The 18,536-nt window shown below is 37.3% G+C and overlaps 1 protein-coding gene across 1 annotated transcript in view; it reads right to left on the bottom strand.

Annotated features, from left to right (window-relative positions):
* tspan12 (tetraspanin 12) overlaps window positions 1-18,536 on the bottom strand; it is a 99,517-nt gene that overhangs the window by 29,821 nt on the left and 51,160 nt on the right. The window contains exon 6 of the mRNA XM_039761210.1: window positions 18,155-18,298. Coding sequence (XP_039617144.1) covers window positions 18,155-18,298 — 144 coding nt within the window. The remainder of the gene's footprint in view (window positions 1-18,154; window positions 18,299-18,536) is intronic.

Below are 18,536 nucleotides of genomic sequence, written 5' to 3'. Positions count from 1 at the left end.
ACAGTTTGTTTTTAAGATCACTGTATGTATTAGAAATGATCTTGAATTATCAATTAAACATGAAATTCATTTCTAATTATAAAATGAAAAATGAAAGTATTGGAAAAAAAAAACTAAACCTGACCTTCCAATAACACATTTAAATGAAATCTATGTACTTTCACAGCACTGCACTATAGAGAATTTGGGGTCACTTTAAACCAAATGGTCGCAAAAACATCATTTTGAACTCTATAACTAGTACCAGGCACCATTGGCAAATTTCACATTGTTTTTTTTAACTCTTATACAGTACTAATTTCTTACCATGATAGCTAGCACCACTTATAGTAAGCTAGTACTGCACAATGAGGACATTCGTATTTATATATGTAAATCTCAGTGAGGAGTTTTGATTGAAGTAGTTAATCATGGCAATTAAGAAGAGCAAAGCAATCAGAGCATTTCAAAAAGGTGTCTTTCGCTGTTGACGACTACAGCATATAGTATATTCCATGATATCTGCAATTTGAAAATTGTGCTGATATCAAATCAAAACACAGTTAAGCCATAATTTTAGAAATAAATGAGATAACAAACCACTAGGAATTTTACATCTCGCTTGCACTAGGCATTTTCTTTTAACAATTGAGCCAGGAATTCAGGGTTGAACTTCAAGTATTTCAGAACACTCAACAGATTTGTAAATGGTAGTAATTGTGTTTCACTAATAGGCTCAGATTCTATGACAAACCAGCAAAAGCATGTGACTGTAGAGTTGCATATGATATCAATTATCCTGATTTTCAAAAATCTTTTGATATTGCAGCACATGAAAGGCTAGTGATCAGATTAAGACAAGTGGGAGTTTAAAGTACACTGTGTGGACAGGAGAAAAACTGATCAGATTTAAAAAGCTGAATCCTTTACTTAAAGCAATGGAGCGTTCAGAACTATTAAGGGAATTAGAACAGTGGATTCCAGCTGTTATTTTAAAATGAACTCTTAAGAAAGAACTCATGTGCAGATAGGAATCGGTTAAGGATAAATCCTGAAAAAAATTTGAAAGTTATTCTTTAGGCAGAGAAGTATACTGTAGATATGTGGAATAAAACATCATGTACGGTGGTAAATAGTAGGACATTAGAGACCTTGGGAGTTCAGATGGATGTTATTTTGTGAGTTACTTTAGGTCAGAGGTAGGAAATATCAGTGCTAGAGGGCCATAGTGGCTGTAGGTTTTCATTCCAACCCAATTGCTTAATTAAAGACCAATCCTTGCCAGTTTCAGACTTTATTTTAATTTTATGGCTTGTTAGTCTGCAATGTTAGGTTCTTGTATCATAGATTGTTTTTATTTCCAAGGATGTTATCTAAATGATTCAAGCCTAAATTTTCAGTTTGTCGCATTTTTCTCTTAAGTGTTTTATTAAACCATATAGTGCATGATGAACACACACAGGTAACAGGTAAATGGAAACAAGTTAGATGGAGAACCAGTGTCGGTCCTGGAGTGCTGCAGTGGCGCAGGTTTTAGTTTGAACCCAATTTTTTAAAGAGAAGTCAATTATGCTTCATTTTAGTTGTCTTGCTTGTTAAGGTTCCTCACTCGTAATTGCTTTTTTCAGTCTTAAACAGCTGCTATCACTGTTTTTAATCGATCCTTATTAGCAATAAGATGCAAATCACAAAGGATCCAGCAGTTCGCATTCTAACTAGTTTCTGTTTACACCTATGTGTGTTCATCATGCATCTATTATAATAAAACACATAAAAGAAAAATGTGACAGATTGAAAACGATCCATTTTAGGATTCAAATCATTTGGATGATTTCCTTGGAAACCGAAAAATCAACAATATATGAACCTAACATTGTAGACTAACAAGCCATGAAATTTAATGAGGTCTAAGATTGGCAAGGATTGGTTTCTAACTAAGCAATTGGCTTGGAACGGAAACCTGCAGCCACTGCGGCCCTCCAGGACCAACGTTGCTTACCTGTCTGATATCTTGTATTTTTAAAACAGTGCTGAAAAGTCTGCACGGAGTTATGTAACTCGTCACCCCCTGAGATTCCTATTTGGTAATCTGACATCCTCAAAGTAACAAGATCTATTTTTAGGAAATTGAACATTTCTTTTCACTGCTATGCTGATGATACACAGGTTTATATTCCCGTCTGCAACTCTGCAATAAATCAACTGCACAACTGTCTTTTTGAACTAAGATCCTGAATGGCTAATAATTTTCTTGATCTGAATCAAAATAAAACAGGTGCTTATAGCAGGTCTATCAGCTAAAGCCCAAATTGGTCTTGGACTTCTCGGCTCTTTCTCTGTCTTTTGCAAACCTCAAGTCTGCAATCTTAGTGTTATCTTAGACAGTAACCTCTCTTTTGAGAAACAGGTTAATTCTGTAGTCAAGAGTTGCTTTTTCCAACTTTGTCTATTAGGTAAGATCAAACCTTTTTTATCTTCTAGGAATCTTGAGAAAGCTACTAATGCTTTTATCTTTTCTCGCCTTGATTACTGCAACTCGCTGTATTCTGGGATTAGCAAATCCCTGATACGCAGATTACAGTTGGTCCAGAATGCTGCCGCTCGCTTTCTGGTTGGGGCAAGAAAGTCTGACTCTGTTTCTCCAGTTTTAGCTTCTTTACGCTGTCTGCCTGTCAGTTTTCGAATTGATTTTAAAATCTTGTTGCTAGTTTTTAAATCTTTACATGGGCTGCCTATTTATCTGAATTGTGTGTTTTACACTAACCATCCAGAGTGCTTAGATCTTCTTGTCAGTTGTCTCTTGTGTAAGCTTAGGTGTAGCTGCTGCTCCTCGCCTGTGGAACTCTTTACCTCATTACTTAAAGGAGTCGGCTACAATTGAAATTTTAAAACAAGATTAAAGACTCATTTCTATTCACTTGCATTCCGTGACCTTCAGTAATACTGATGGTTTCCTCATTGTGATTATATAACATTACTTCTATTTATTATTTATTTTATTTATGTTCATATATTTTATTTCTATTTATGTCATTTATGTTATTTGTATGTTTTCTTTTATTCTATTATTGTAAAGCACTTTGGCCACAGCATTCCTATGTTGTTTTAAATGTGCTATATAAATAAATTGACATTGACATTGACATTACTCCCTGGTAAAGAATTTGACTACAAAAGATTTTTCTTACCATAAAAGATCTCACATTCCACCCATACTGATTCCTTTGCACTGGCTTCCCATGAAAATCAGAGTGCATTTTAAAATCCTGGTTCTCACTTTCAGAGCCCTAAATGGTCAAAGTCCGACCTATATTACTGAGCTACTGATGACTTATACTGTATTACATCCACTGGTCTTTGAGGTCTTCTGATCATGGTTTGTTAGCTGTGCCACACACCAGACTTAAAACTAAAGGAGAATGTGCGTTTGAGGTTGTGGCCCCTAAATTCTGGAACTCTCTTCCTGTAGATGTGAGATCAATAGACAATGTAGCATTTTCAAAAATAAGCTTAAGTTCCATTTATTCAAGCTCACCTTTGTGTAACATTACTGAGTTTTACTATGTATGTCTTTTTTTTCCAGGTCTTAATTTGTTCAAGCTTGCTTTTATGTGTTTTCAAGTTTTATTGTGTTTGTGTATGCATATTCATTGTTTTAAATTGCTTAAGTTTACTTTTGTAAGTTATTAAGTTTCATTGTGTATGTTTATGCATTGTAGTCCTGGTTGTAATTTATTAACTTGCTTTTGTGTTAGTGTCTGCGATGTGTGTAAAGCACTTTGTGACATTTCTTCTTGAGAAGTGCTACATAAATTATATCTACTTTTTAATTGTTTACTATAGCTATAAAATATTTGCCAATTATTTCTTAATGGACAACAAATCACTCGGCATGTATTTCAGACTTACAAAACTTTCATACTAAATTTAAACAGTTTGTACTAAACAATCTTTATATATACTGTGGCATCCGGCTGGGGGTGGAGCCCAGCCGGGACGCCCAGGAGGACCGGAGGAGGGCTTGTACCTCCTCCAGACCGCGAGGGGGCGACCGCCCTGGTTGTATTGGGGGCCACCTGGCCTGGCGGCACCCCAGTGCCTGAAGAAACCTGGAGCCCAGCACTTCTGCCACACCAGGACGTGCTGGGGGGAAGAAGACAGGGGATACCCGGAGGGCTTACGGGTGCGCAGCCGGCACTTCCGCCACACTGGGGCGTGTCTGCGGAGGAATGCCGGGAAGCAGCTGGAGCCAATCCGGGTTCCTATATAAGGGGCCGCCTCCCTTCATTCAGTAGCGGAAGTCGGGTGGAAGAAGGACGGAGCTGGAGAGAGGACTGGAGGCGGCCAGAAAGGCATTTAGTGACTGTGAGGCCTGGACTTTGGGGGGGATCGGTGCTGGAGGCACTGGGTTAGTGTACTGATTAATATTGTAAATAGTGTGTACAATAAACGGGTGTGTGGTGGAAGAAACGATGTCCGTGTGTCTGTGTCCGGGCCATGTTCCACAACTGTAATACGCTACCGTGGCTGTTAGTTTGTCTGTCCAGGATTTTAAATCACCTGTGCCTCAGATGTATTGACCTGAAACTTGGTATACATATAATATGTGACGTTTACTAGCCGCTTTCAAGTGATGATTAACCTCCAAGGTTATTCCTCTTTTTATTTTTATTTTTATTTTATTGTAGAATGAACTCTCAGCAGCGGACAGCAGGGCAGCTGTGCAGCGCATGTGTACAGGCGCCGTTTTCATCTCTACCACCTTCACCGTCACTTCCCCTACATCTTCATATTTTAAATCATTCCTGAGGCAGATTGAAGACTTAAGTGCCAGCTTAAGTGAAAAATTAAAGAAAATGTACTAAGTAATTCCAACACAAACACTGACTTAATCAGTTTTAATACGAAAAGATGCCGACGCAAGAAGAGAAGAAGAAAGCAGGCAGCTAGGGCTGAGGAAAATAGAGCTGCTCAGGAAGCAGCAAGCGCATCAACCTCTGAGTGAACGAATGCTAAACAGAGACAGAGAAAGACAGTGAAAACTAGGAATGCTCAAGTCAAGTGTATTCACTGCACGTTATTGTGCAGTGTGCCGTTACTGGTATTAAATAATCAACAAATCCATCAGATGACACAAAGAAAATCCATTCATCCACTTTTCTGACCAACCCTGTTTGGCTGCGTCCAGGGATTGGTCATGCAAACACCCACACACAGTCAGTTTACTGTAACCAAAAAAGCACATCTTTAGAATGTCTAATAGAATCCCATGTAGACAGTATGCAGACACCATATTGGCAGTGCCCATACAGGGAGTCAAAACCAGGACTCTGGAGCTGGGTGGCAGGAGCATTAAACACTGCACAGCAGGTTGAGGAGAGGCAGATACTGTATATAAAAACATAATAGAAGAAATGGGGCAGCTTCTGAAAAGATACTCTTAGAAGCTGAATCCACATCAGTAGTCATATAAAGTCAGCTTTCTGGAGCAGCACAGTGAAGCAGTGGTTGGTACTACTGTCTCAAAGCTCCAGAGACATGGAGAGATTATTATCCCGGAATCTGTTTTTGTGGAGTACTTCTTGTGTCTAGATGGGTTTTTGTTGCTCTAGTTTTGGAGTAAGCAGGTTAAGAAATTAGATGGATGGGTACATTAAGTTGCACTTTGAAAAAGAGAAAACTGTATTTAATTATTTAAATTCTCTTCAATTTATTTCCATTACTTCCACTTCACATATGAGTTCAGTATGATGTACAATGATTACAAAAGCAATCAAAACCGAGCATAATAATAAAAGAACATAATGTTCCAATATAAACAGAGAAACAAAATTGCAGTACAGTAATCCCTTGCTATATCGCGCTTCGACTTTCGTGGCTTCACTCTATCGCGGATTTTAAATGTAAGCATATCTAAATATATATCACAGATTTTTCGCTGGTTCTTGGATTTCTGCGGACAATGGGTCTTTTAATTTATGGTACATGCTTCCTCAGTTTGTTTGCCCAGTTGATTTCATACAAGGGACGCTATTGGCGGATGGCTTAGAAGCTACCCAATCAGAGCTTGTATTACATATTAACTAAAACTCCTCAATGCTATAAGATATGTTTGCCGAGCGGTGCTTGATTGTTTGCTTGTCTCTGCCTCTATCTCACCCTCTCTGACATTCTCTGCGCCTGACAGATGGGCTGTGAGCAGAGGGGCTGTTTGCACAGAGGCTGTTTGCCTAGTGGATATGGACGCTCCTCTAAGAAATGCAGCTTTATCGCGGTGCTTCGGCATACTTAAAAGCACAAAAGTATTGATTTTATGATTGTTTGCTTTAAACTGCCCGCTCTCTCTCTCTGACGTTCTCTGCGCCTGACGGAGGGGGTGTGAGCAGAGCGGCTGTTTGCCAATCAAAAACCAAAAGTACCTGCAGTGTCAGGGAATTTGCCACAAACTCACACAGTAATACAATAATATATTATTTCACAGCAGTGGATGCCACACAGGCCTCACGTTCCTTAATAATAACGTCAGGCTTGTTTTTATAGCTCTTCAGCTGTTTGTGTGTTTTATAAGGAAAAACCAGTGAAATGCCTAAAAAATGTTTAATTTTCCAAAATCAATTTGGTTTAATTGATAAAAAAGAAAGTGGCCGCAACAGATGCTGGTGTCAAGGAGTGGTATGCCATTAAAACTTTATCCACAAGGCTGCCCTCTCAACCCCTATCTCCAACTCACTATGTTGCCCTGAGCAAATCACTTGACCTGCCTGAGCTCCAATCACACAAAATCATCCGAGTAGACACATTTAGTGAGGACTGATCTTGTAACTCACCTTGCCATCAGACAAATATGTAACAATCAAAATCAGACCGGGAGGCAAACATTTTCTTTGTGCTTTTTAATGGTGCAGTGACAGTAAGTATTATATATTTTGCTTTATTGTGATATTCCTATTTGTATATGAATGGCTGAAATACCAAGAGATACTCCTAGCAAATAGATTACACAACAAGTTTTCAATTGAATTAAATTACACTTTGGTTTAATTCAAGTGCTTACTCATTTTATTCTAAGGAGTAGGATAATACTGCAGGAGGTACTGAGGATCTAATCTATGGGTGGTAAAGAAATGCTAATTTGTCTTATCTGTCCTGTAAACAAACAAAGCACCCTCACCCTCAAAGTGTATCAGGTATGCCTCAGAAAGGGCTATGCATCATTGTTTGATTCTATTGAGTACATGTACCTTTGCCTTTGTTCATCTTTTCTTGTGCATTATTCAGCAGAGATGACACATCCAAATAAATGAAGATGATTTACTGGCTTGTGAGCCACTTGGTAAATCTATGGGGGCAAACCATCACAATACTGAAGTATATAAAACGATAATTATATCGCACAGAAGATTATATGCTCCCATTAGGAAGAATTTCTCAAAAGAATACGCTCTAAATAATATGCTATATTGTCAGGCAGTTCACATTTTAGCTTTATTGAAAGCTTGCATAGTTCAGAGTGTCAGAAATGGAACACTCTTATTATTTCCTTAAACAGAATCCTTCAGGGAGACAACTGCATGCAATAAATATTGAGAATGCAAAATGTCAAGAGATTTATAAGTGTGGCTCATTGTAAAATAGCTTTAAAAGAAGCCGTGCTAATATGAGGCTAACCATCCTAAGCTTTTACTTGCACAAATCCATTGGAGGTACTTATAGACAAAGTGAGCATATATGAGCGTATTTATAAATGCACAGATACATGTACTATGAATACAGTATATGACTATCAGTATTCATTGTTTAGATTCAGACATTAGTGGTTCTGAATGCATTAGATAGAAAAGACAGGGCTGATGTAAATGTCAGTAATATACCAAATTATTCTATTATAAATGTACTTTATAGAACACTTATAGTGTAATAAAGATTATTACTGGTTTTGCCAGTGTGGTCAGTAGGGGGTGTTCATCCACGAATCCATATAATACCAATGAAATACAAAAAAAGGTACTACTGAGAAGCTACACCAGCCTGGGGGAAGGTTCCGATATGCAAATGTGGAGCTTCAGAGCCAACTGCAGGGGAGGATATAAGAATGACAAGCTTTCCAAAGTCATATATATGAATTCAAACTAGAGGGACAACAGTTAGCTATCCTTCTAAAGACAATGAACTAACTAAAACAGCAATGTAAAAAGCAAAAATACATTTAGTAGGCACTGGTGAGCACTGGTTTGGTGCTACAGCATGCTTATTATAAAAACAAATTATACTAGGGACGGATAGACATAGTAAGAGATACACTACAAAAAATAAGCAAAGGAAAATAAACTGCTGCTCTTCTGGGTCTACTAAACATGATTTGCACCACTGTCTAAAAGGTGTGATGTCTTATGCTTTTTCTGACCAAAGGTATTGCACAAGAACTCCTCTTCCTCACTTTTCATACTACTCTCTTCAACACCATCTCTGGCCTCTATTCTCACCATCAATCAAGCGTTTGTGCTTCTGTCACCCAACTCTAAGTTTAGAGCTCAACTAGCTAAATTGAGATTTTAGGTTTTGGCTAGAAACTGCTATCTGGCATGTCCCTAGAATAAATCTTAGGGTCAGAAATGTCCTTGACCATTCTTGTGATCATTCTTGCAGAGCTCCATCAAGCAGCAAGAGGTATCTATGTCATCGTACGTGCCAATATTCTAATAAGGGCCAAACAAAACCCTTGGTTCCTTGCCCACTACAGACTTGGGAACCCTTGCCCATTACAACACTATCCCCAGCATCTTTCAATTTTAAATTACGCCCAAGGCTACTCCCAAGGTTATTTCTACCATCCACTGGTTGTACACTGGGTCAACCAATCATGCTACATAATGGGTCAAATGTCCATCCAGGAAAATGTACTACACCCCTTGTGGTATCCTACATAACTGCAGGATAAAATACTGCAGTTTCACAAGTAGGGACACAAGTGTAGCCAATACGATTTGATTCTCCTTCACATCAGGCCTGTCACTAATGGTGAAACAACGTTAATGTACAAATGCAGCTTTTTTTTAATTGATTTATCAGAAGCAAATATCATTCCATACAATCAAATCAAACTTGAGAGCCATCAACCAGGGCAAATCTTTAAAAGCAGCAAGGCAGGAAGGGTGTCTTAAAATGTTATTGATTAGATCCTTCCATACTTTAAAAAAGTTTCAAACACATCCTCTAAACAAGAATTTGAAACTTTTCCAATTTCAGATAGTATAGGACATCAGTTAACCACTGACTAAAAAGAGGTGGGACAGGATTCTTAGAGTTGAGCAAGACAAGTCTACAAGCTACTAGTGATGTAAAGACAAATACAATTTTTTGTCTTTCTCCACTTTAAGCCCATCCAGGAAAACATCAAACACAGCTGTTAATGGGCTAGGAGTGATTGTGACACCAAGGCTGTCTGATAGGCATGCACAGATTTTTGTTCAGAATGATGTTAATTTGGTGCAGGCCCAAAACATGTGGCCCAGTGAGGCTGGAGCTCAATTGCAGCTTTTGAATTTCCATTGACACCATCTCTCTAAAACTGAATTTACATTTGGATTTGTCTAGACTCTGGACCAGAAATGATGGAGCATGTCCTCTCCTGATTTATGACACTTAAATGATTCTAAGTCTATTATAAAAGGACTTAGAATGTCAAGATAAAGTCTGAGAAAGAACAATGACACTACAGCATGTGGATTTTAAGCTAAGCTTGAAGTCATTAGCTGTGTGTTTTGTAGAGTGGGACACATTCTGCCTGAAAAATAGATTCTTTTACCTTTACCTCATGGCTTAATGTTGGCCCACAGACACAGCTACACATGCCTTAAAACAAACAGTGGAGAGCAAAACAGTCAGGCATTAGAGGAAAATATCACTCAAGAGGAATTTCAATGCCTTCAAGCAAGGCAAGCCACTAATATTATCAAACATCAGACTCTGTACCAAAGGATCAAGGCGAACTTCTAGCTAAGTCCTAGTGGAAGAGTTCAAAGGCAAGAGACAATTAGAACACCAGTGCCAACGTTGCCCTTCTTATCATTTAAAAATGATTTACATTTCTCCACTAAAGGATGCAGTACTATATGTGTCCCTTCTTCCCAGTCTTTACCTCATTTAACAGAAACTCTGACAATGTCTAGGCTTTCAGTTCTAGTCTGGTTTTCTTGTTCATCTCTAGATTTTAAATTTTTTAAAAGGTCTTGCTCTGTGGCTCGTATTGTGTCTCAAATTCCCAGTACAAGCCAAAATATTTTTATATGTGTACAGTATATACAATATAACTTAAATCTTTGTGTAAAAATATATTAGATACATGTCTGCATAATTATTTAAAGCACACATTCCAGTGACATGCTAATTATTGATTATGGGAAACAATTACTGTTTGCACACTTCAGGAAATGTTGTGTATGCAAGCTATGACAAAGGCGGACATATCCCAAAGCATTAGCCAAGTTCTTTATAAAGCTGCTGCACATTAATTTGTGGGAGTGACACTGATGGCTTGCGTGTGTGCTTGAGATGATTTCAACACTGGCATTTCAGTATGACAAATGTAAACTGGGTGCCCAAAAAAATCTATGTGCTTAACAATGCACAGCCAATGCTTATGTACTCTGGGAGGAAATCTCATTTCAAAGGTTAAGGTCAACAATTTCTGGAATGCATTTCCCAAGCAGAGGAAGCACTGGGAGTCTACAGACACTAAATAATGATAACAAGCAACTTATAATGGACAGTGTGTGGCTTGTAGATGGGGAGGAAATGTGAGGATTTGATTCTGCTCAAGGATAGACAGATGCTCAATGTCATTTCAGGGAACTGTTTCTATAATGACAACTAAATATGCTCATTATGCAAATTATGTAAAATTAACATACAGATGACACCCTACCAGGTGGATCAACAGCTTCTTTGGAGACTTACATCAATAAACCTAGACTTAATCATAGAAACTTGAAATAAGCTACCAAATAGTGTGGTAGACATTAGGACTTTGGGGACTTTCAAAACTTGACTTGATGTTTTTTAGAAGAATTAAGTGGATAGGACTGGCGAGCTTTGTTGGGCTAAATGGCCTGTTCTCAACTAGATTGTTGTAATGTTCAAACATTAACCAGAAATGGACACATTCAAATCAGGTTAAGTATAGTAAAACGTAAATAAATTCAAGATTTAGTGTGCTTTCAGAAGTAAAATGTTATAATAATTATATGTATCATCTACATACAAGGAGGGGACTGAGTGGCTGGAGGGATGTTATTAGTGGCAAGGGCAACACCAAGATGGCACAGGTTAGGGGTAGTTCCATGCAGGACCTCTAGAAAACAGTATCACGCTGGTAATAAGAACAATTCTGCAGATGCCTGGAAGCAAATTAGGGAGGAACATCAGCATATTAGCTACAGAGTTGCTAGCAGACAAGCTAGATGTGCTTGACCATATCCTTGAAAAGAGAATGAGACCAAGAAGTAAACAGCAAATAGATAACACCTGCTGACAACTACAATGCACGTTGCCCTAAATGGCAATGTATATTAATTTGTTGTTCCTATGATAACGTAAAAGGCTTGGTAATTGTGTTGGAGGCATAACAGAAGGCTCAGGATTGCAGGGCCACTATAGGGAACTATGACCTCGTGCCCCTCAAGGAAGATTAAAGGTTTAATCTGACCTTAAAAGTGATTCTGGAGTTTAACTGAAAATAAAATCTGAGTAGAGTTTAAAGAGGGCTGACAGGGACCCTTTGAGGAGCAATGCAGTGGGCAAGTGGCAAACCACTCCAGCAAGTAGATAAAAGTTTTAATCCTGTTAGTAAGGGGCAGCAGGTTTTGTTGTTTAGGGATTGTTATTGCTTTTTGTGTGTTTTGTGTTCTTCCTTCATCACTCCCTTCCTACAGTACAGACATACAGTACATATATACTGTACATCAGTGCTTCCCAAACTCGGTCCTGGGGACCCACTGTGGCTGCAGGTTTTTGTTCCAACCAAGTTCTGGTTTTCATTGGACTCTGTCAATGTAGAAATTACAAAGTTTGGTAAATTTTTATTAAAATATAATAAGCAGTTATATGGGGAATATTAATTTTTTTTAAGTCGTTAACAGTATTTTCAGCCTTCTTTTCATTCTGCTTTTCCAGGTGTTCTGGTTATTTAATTGATTATTTAGTAATTAGCAGGTCTGGCACTGAAGTCATTGCTGCTTTCATCCTCCTGGGTGTCTGCTGTGTTGGTTGTTAATTGTCACTATTAGGGTTAAATGAAGGGAGCAAACTACACATGAAAAGGAGAAAATAATAGGAAAACAACAAAAGAGATTTAAGCCTTTATAGCTTTAGAAAAAATAGAAATATTTCTAAATATCTTATAAATGTAAAAACATACTGTTCTGTTTTTCTGAATGCAGAATAAGAGAAGAGTAAAAAAGACCAGCTAATTAAATGAGATCAGTTTTTATCGATTATTATCACCGATTGTGAATCTGGTTGGAACAAAAACCTGCAGCCACAGTGGGTCCCCAGGACCGAGTTTGGGAACTGCTGCTGTACATTATTAAACTTTCATAATCCAGTCCTGGAATGTAAGGGACTGAAACTTATAAGCACAATGAGAGGCCAATTTAGAACGATTTGATATCTTAGCACAAACTATGAGAGGAAAGTCAGAATGGATTGAAACAAAATTATATAGACACAGGAAGAATGTTCACAAAATAAATGACCAAGACATTCAAAACTAGGATGTATATCCATAAGTTAACCAATGTGCTATCCTGACACTCCTTCACTGTAATATTGTTGTCTAAGAAAGATGGCGTTTTTAGTTTATTTGTGACTCTTTGGAGTTATTTCTGATTGTGGAAAAATAAACTGAGGATCTCCTTTTATAAAACTTAAAAAACTGCAAAAAAGTAGACATATTATTTGTGTAATGCATAATGCAGCAAATGCACTGAAAATAGCTGAATATTTCCAGGCAGTGCTAAACAAAGGAAGTAGGATTTTTGTAGTCAGCTTATAAAGTCATTTAGATACACTATCGATACTCATGCTTTTTTTCCCACTCTCAAAAAGAAATGACATGAGTCTTTCGTAGAATGTTTGTAATGTACTGTTGTGTACCATTTCACTAGGCATTAATATTAAAACATTTTCATGTTTTAATATTTCTTATATAACATTACTTTTGCATTATTTTTCTAACCTGCTGAAGATTTTATTTTAATATAACAGCTAGTATTACATGTATTTCTCTTTTATTATTTTCAACACATCTGTCATACCTCGTCTTACACAGTTAATTAGCCATAAGCAATTTTTTAAGAAAAGGTTAATTTTAGGAAGACAAATAAATGTTAAAGTAATGTTCCATAAAACCTTCAAGTGGCGAATCCCCTCCCCCCAGGAAAAAGTTGGATATGGGACACTTGCATAAGCGAAAGCAGTCAGTATTGTGTCTGTTGCCAGCCAGTCATGACAGAGTTCTTTGTCTACATGGGCCCTGTTTCTAATACAGAATCGTCATTTAAGGATAACTGCATAGACACCCTTTGATTGTCAATTTACAAAGCTGTCATACAAGAGACTAATGCACCAGAAAGGACATGTACATTCCAATATTCACCTTTTCATTGTAGAATACTCACGTTTGTCTTTTTAATTGATTTTAACCTTATCATCTGACTGTATGTCTGTCTATCTATCTATCTACCTATTGATCTTTAATTGTCAGACTGTATAACTTTAGACTTTCTAAAAAAAAGGTAACCTACCCGTTTCTTTGTTCTGCTTTGTGATAAACCTCTATTGTGTCACATAAATGCCATGCAGATTGCTCCATCATCCATCTGAGCAATCACTGTCCTGTCCAGTATGGATGGGCCTGTTCTCAGATTCTACCTCCATTTCCTAGTCAGGTTGTGGCTGATAGAAGCTGATCTCATCCAGAAACATGGCTGGAGTTACACATTTTTTCATGTGTTGCTTACACTTACAGTCTATATTGTTAACATACGGTAACCTAACATTTTCAAACCAACTTTAAGAAATGTTGCAAGGGACTGGAAGCTATCCCAGCAACATCTGGCTCAACACAAAATCTAGCCTTGGACAGTGCCCACCTGTGCACAGACCCATGTAGAGCCAATTTAGAGTCAACCAATTCAGCTACAGTCATATAAACATTTTTGGGAATGTGGGAAGGAAACAGAATTATTCTGAAAAAAAAGGCAAATACAAAAGTTCCAAACGTACAGAAGCTAGGTGCAGAATTTGAACTCAGGATAGTGAATCCATAATGAGGCAGTGCTAGCCATTCTGTCACTATGCCACTCACCAGGTATTGTTGTCCGCCTGAAATATATCCAAAGCAGACTACTGGGCACTCTTCAACTATAAATTTACAGATTTATGAATTTACATCAAGAGTCTGCTTATATTGTTAAACAGGTAGTGGAAAATGGTCATCTGGCTAGAGATTAAGTACTTTATGTGACCACGCAACCTGGGACATTTAAAAGTTAACCATCATAATGATTTACTAAAATTTGCCCTTTCCAGGTTTATGATGTTGATACATGAGCCTCTCTTGCCATGAAAGGAGGTAGGCATCGAAAAAGTTTAGTGGCCTCTTAATTGGCAAGGGGCCACAATGCTCAAATGCTGACCTCATTTTTATTTTTTATCATATATCATGTGTTTGAATCATAAAAATGTGTTTGAGGAATAAATCACACTATCAGGCACTAAAAAAACCAAATGTAAATATAAAACAATGAGTATAGAATGATATATGTTACTACTTTCACTAAACTGAGTTTCCAGAAGATATGCGCTAAGCACTACACACCCCTCCGCCTCACATTATACTGCTTCTTCACAAGTGGAAAACAACAGTTCTGAAGGAAACACATGGCTGGGTTAGGTGGTAAGTGGGCTTAAGTTTATTTCTTGGGCTTGGATGGAACCTCCGTATTTCAAAATACTAACCTAAGAGCAAGACTTGCATTCATCATCACACCACATCCGTCATGTTTTACTCTTTACTCAAATGGGCATTTGCACATCTTAAATGAGGACCCTCTTACATTTTATTAAGCAATTTTCTATTTGCTGTTTTTTTTTTTTTCTTTTTTACATACATGCCAATCAGTAAGTTCTATTATGAGTTATGCTATCTCTTGGCACAGGAAACTGCCAGGTCAAGTTTTCTGAAATCCTGGACCCATATTTGTTGACACATGTAACTGAATCAGGATTGTAAAAGCAGATTAGTGGGATAGCCTGCATGTGTGAAAGAGATTATTACCTGGTGCTCAATGAGTGCTGGCCAAAAGCTACACACTGAGTCATTGGAATAGTGAGATGGTAGGCCTTAGTGTTTCATTACTGTATAGATCTTTCATATACACTTAACATGATGTATTATGATGTATGATCTATGAGTAGCAGAGATTATAAAAAATAAGGTAGAGATACTCATAATCAGCAATATGAAAAGATCAAACACTAAATAAGAAATAAAGTATGCTAAAACTGTAAGGGAAAAAAAAACATGAAGACAAAAAAAAGTTGTAGCTTTTTTCTTAATAATTCTTAATTTATTTAAATTTAAAGATCCTCCTGCTACTACAAGGAAGCTGGTGATATCATTGACAAAACCAACATCAAATGTTCAAAGAAATTATAAAAATACCAGTAACGGTGTACTGTACTGTACTTCAATCAACTGTATATGCTTCTGTTAGGTCAGATTATCTCAGGGCACAACGTGACCTACCACAGCTATGCTGACGACACACAGCTGTATTTATCAATAACACCTGATGACCCTGATTCTCTTGATTCACTAACACAATGTCTGACTTTCATCTCAGAAAGGATGAATAGTAACTTTCTCAAGTTAAATAAAGAGAAAACTGAAATCTTAGTGATTGTCAATAATGGATACAATGAGGCTATTTGAAATAAACTGGATACATTAGGATTAAAAGTCAAAACGGAGGTAAAAAGCTTAGGGGTAATTGTTGACTGTAATCTGAATTTTAAATTGCATATTAATCAGATCACTAGGACAGCATTTTTTTACTTAAGAAACATAGCTAAAGTTAGACCTCTTATATCACTGAAAGATGCTGAGAAATTAGTTCACGAGTTTGTTTTCAGTCGATTAGATTACTGTAACGCATTACTCTCAGGACTACCCAAAAAAGACATAAATCGTTTGCAACTAGTGCAGAATGCAGCTGCTAGAATCCTAACTAGGAAAAGAAAATCTGAACACATTACTCCAGTTTTGATGTCACTACACTGGTTACTTGTGTCATTCAGGATTGACTTTAAAATTCTGCTTATGGTTTATAAAGCCTTAAATAATCTCGCCCCATCTTATATATCGGAATGTCTGACACCTTATATTCCAAATCGTAACCTCAGATCCTCAAATGAGTGTCTCCTTAGAATTCCAAGAACAAAACTTAAAAGAAGTGGTGAGGCGGCCTTCTGCTGTTATGCACCTAAAATCTGGAATAGCCTGCCAATATGAATTTGCCAGGCTAATACAGTAGAGCACTTTAAAACACTGCTGAAAACACATTACTTTAACATGGCCTTTTCATAACTTCACTTTAACTTAATCCTGATACTCTGTATGTTCAGTTCATTAAAATAACTATTCATGGTGGCTCTAAAATCCGTACTGACCCCTACTCTCTCTTCTGTTTCTTTTTCCGGTCCGGCCTGCGCCACCACCACCTACTCAAAGCATCATGGTGCTCCAACAATGATGGATAGATTAAAAGCCAGAAGTCTACGTGACCTTCATCATCAAGTCCTTCTGTGAGAACCCTAAATCCAAAAAGGACAGTTTCATTTATGTTAGGTAGAATGCCCAGAGGGGACTGGGCAGTCTAATGGTCTGGAATCCCTACAGATTTTATTTTTTTTCTCCAGCCGTCTGGAGTTTTTTTTTGTTTTTTCTGTCCACCCTGGCCATTGTACCTTCCTCTTATTCTATGTTAATTAATGTTAACTGATTTTATTTTCTTACTGTGTCTTTTATTTTTCTATTCTTCATTATGTAAAGCACTTTGAGCTACTTTTTGTATGAAAATGTGCTATATAAATAAATGTTGTTGTTGTACTGCACGATAACGTGCAGTGAATACATTTGACTTGAGCATTCATAAATTTTATACTCTTTCTCTGTACGTTTAGCATTCGTTTGCTCAGAGGTTGATGCGCTTGCTGCTTCCTGAGCAGCTCTCCTTTTCTGCACCCTAGCATCAGCATCTTTCTGCATTAAAGCTGATTAAGTTAGTTTTTGTGTTGCAATTACTTAGTACGTTTTGTTTAATTTTTCACTTAAGCTGGCACTTAAGTCTTCAATCTGCCTCAAGAATGATATGAAGAGATAGGGGAAGTGACCGCGAAGGTGGTAGGGAATGAGAACGCTTGCTTTAGAATTAAATATTTTTAAATTTTTGACTAAAGTAAATTTGAAAGAGTTAAAATTGGTTTTATTGTTTTAGCATCATATTTTTCTTTGAATGTAAAAATTTCACAAAGGAGAACATTTTATGAAATCAATATGGAAAACCAATATTTTTCAAACAGTTTTACAATCCTCACTTTTTTGTTCTTTATGGCCAACAAAAACTAAGAAACATCAACACTAATTTAAATTCTCCTCCAGCTTTTCACCAAGACATTCTCAAGGAGGCACAGTCATTTTAAGAAAAAAAGAGGGAAGCACGATGATATATTCTGAAATGTGCACATTTACCTAAGATATGTCAAACCTACTGAGAGATTTAAACAAAGCTCTGAATCAATTAAAAAGACACTAGCAAGTGCAAATTCAAATTTGTGTAACTTGAGAAGATAGCTTAATCTTATTAGAAATATCCACATACATTAATCTGTTCCTACATTGGGAATAATGAAATATCCCTGGAGATAAGACAAGTTTAGCTGGAATTGATATTTTACACTTAACTCCCCTATTAAAGCTGGTCTTGGGGAGGACAGTTTAGTTACAGACTTTAGATGACGATTACTTTTTAGATGTCCTGTGCCCACAGGGTAATAACTCAGAGATAACCTACTTTTTCTAAGCTGTTCATTCTTCGGTTTTGCATTAACTTACCTCTTGATAGAGGTCACTGAGGTCCTCGAGGTGCGCCTGTCTGGCACACCCAGGGAATTCCTTCATGCAGCATGAGTCAGGGGGCCACTCCATCTCTGTCATTTCCAGCCAGTCTGTGAAGTATAAAACTCCACAGCACTTGAACTGAAAATATTAAAATAAGAGCTGTTGGTTACTCAGAAAACACAGCTTGTACACTCTGGACAGCATTATTTTGATAAAAAGTAACCTTTCCAGATATGGTAAATAATAATAAATAAACTTTATGTAAATGCTAAGGGCACCAATTACAACAACTGCTGATTTCCTGTAGTACATGTGACTTTCGAGACGATACTACAGTAGCCTGGCTGGCACGTTTGTTTATATGTAATTATGTTCC

This window comes from Polypterus senegalus, chromosome 8 (genome assembly GCF_016835505.1).
Source record: "Polypterus senegalus isolate Bchr_013 chromosome 8, ASM1683550v1, whole genome shotgun sequence".
Classification (NCBI taxonomy): Eukaryota; Metazoa; Chordata; class Cladistia; order Polypteriformes; family Polypteridae; genus Polypterus; species Polypterus senegalus.
This window is presented reverse-complemented; position numbering and strand designations above follow the sequence as displayed.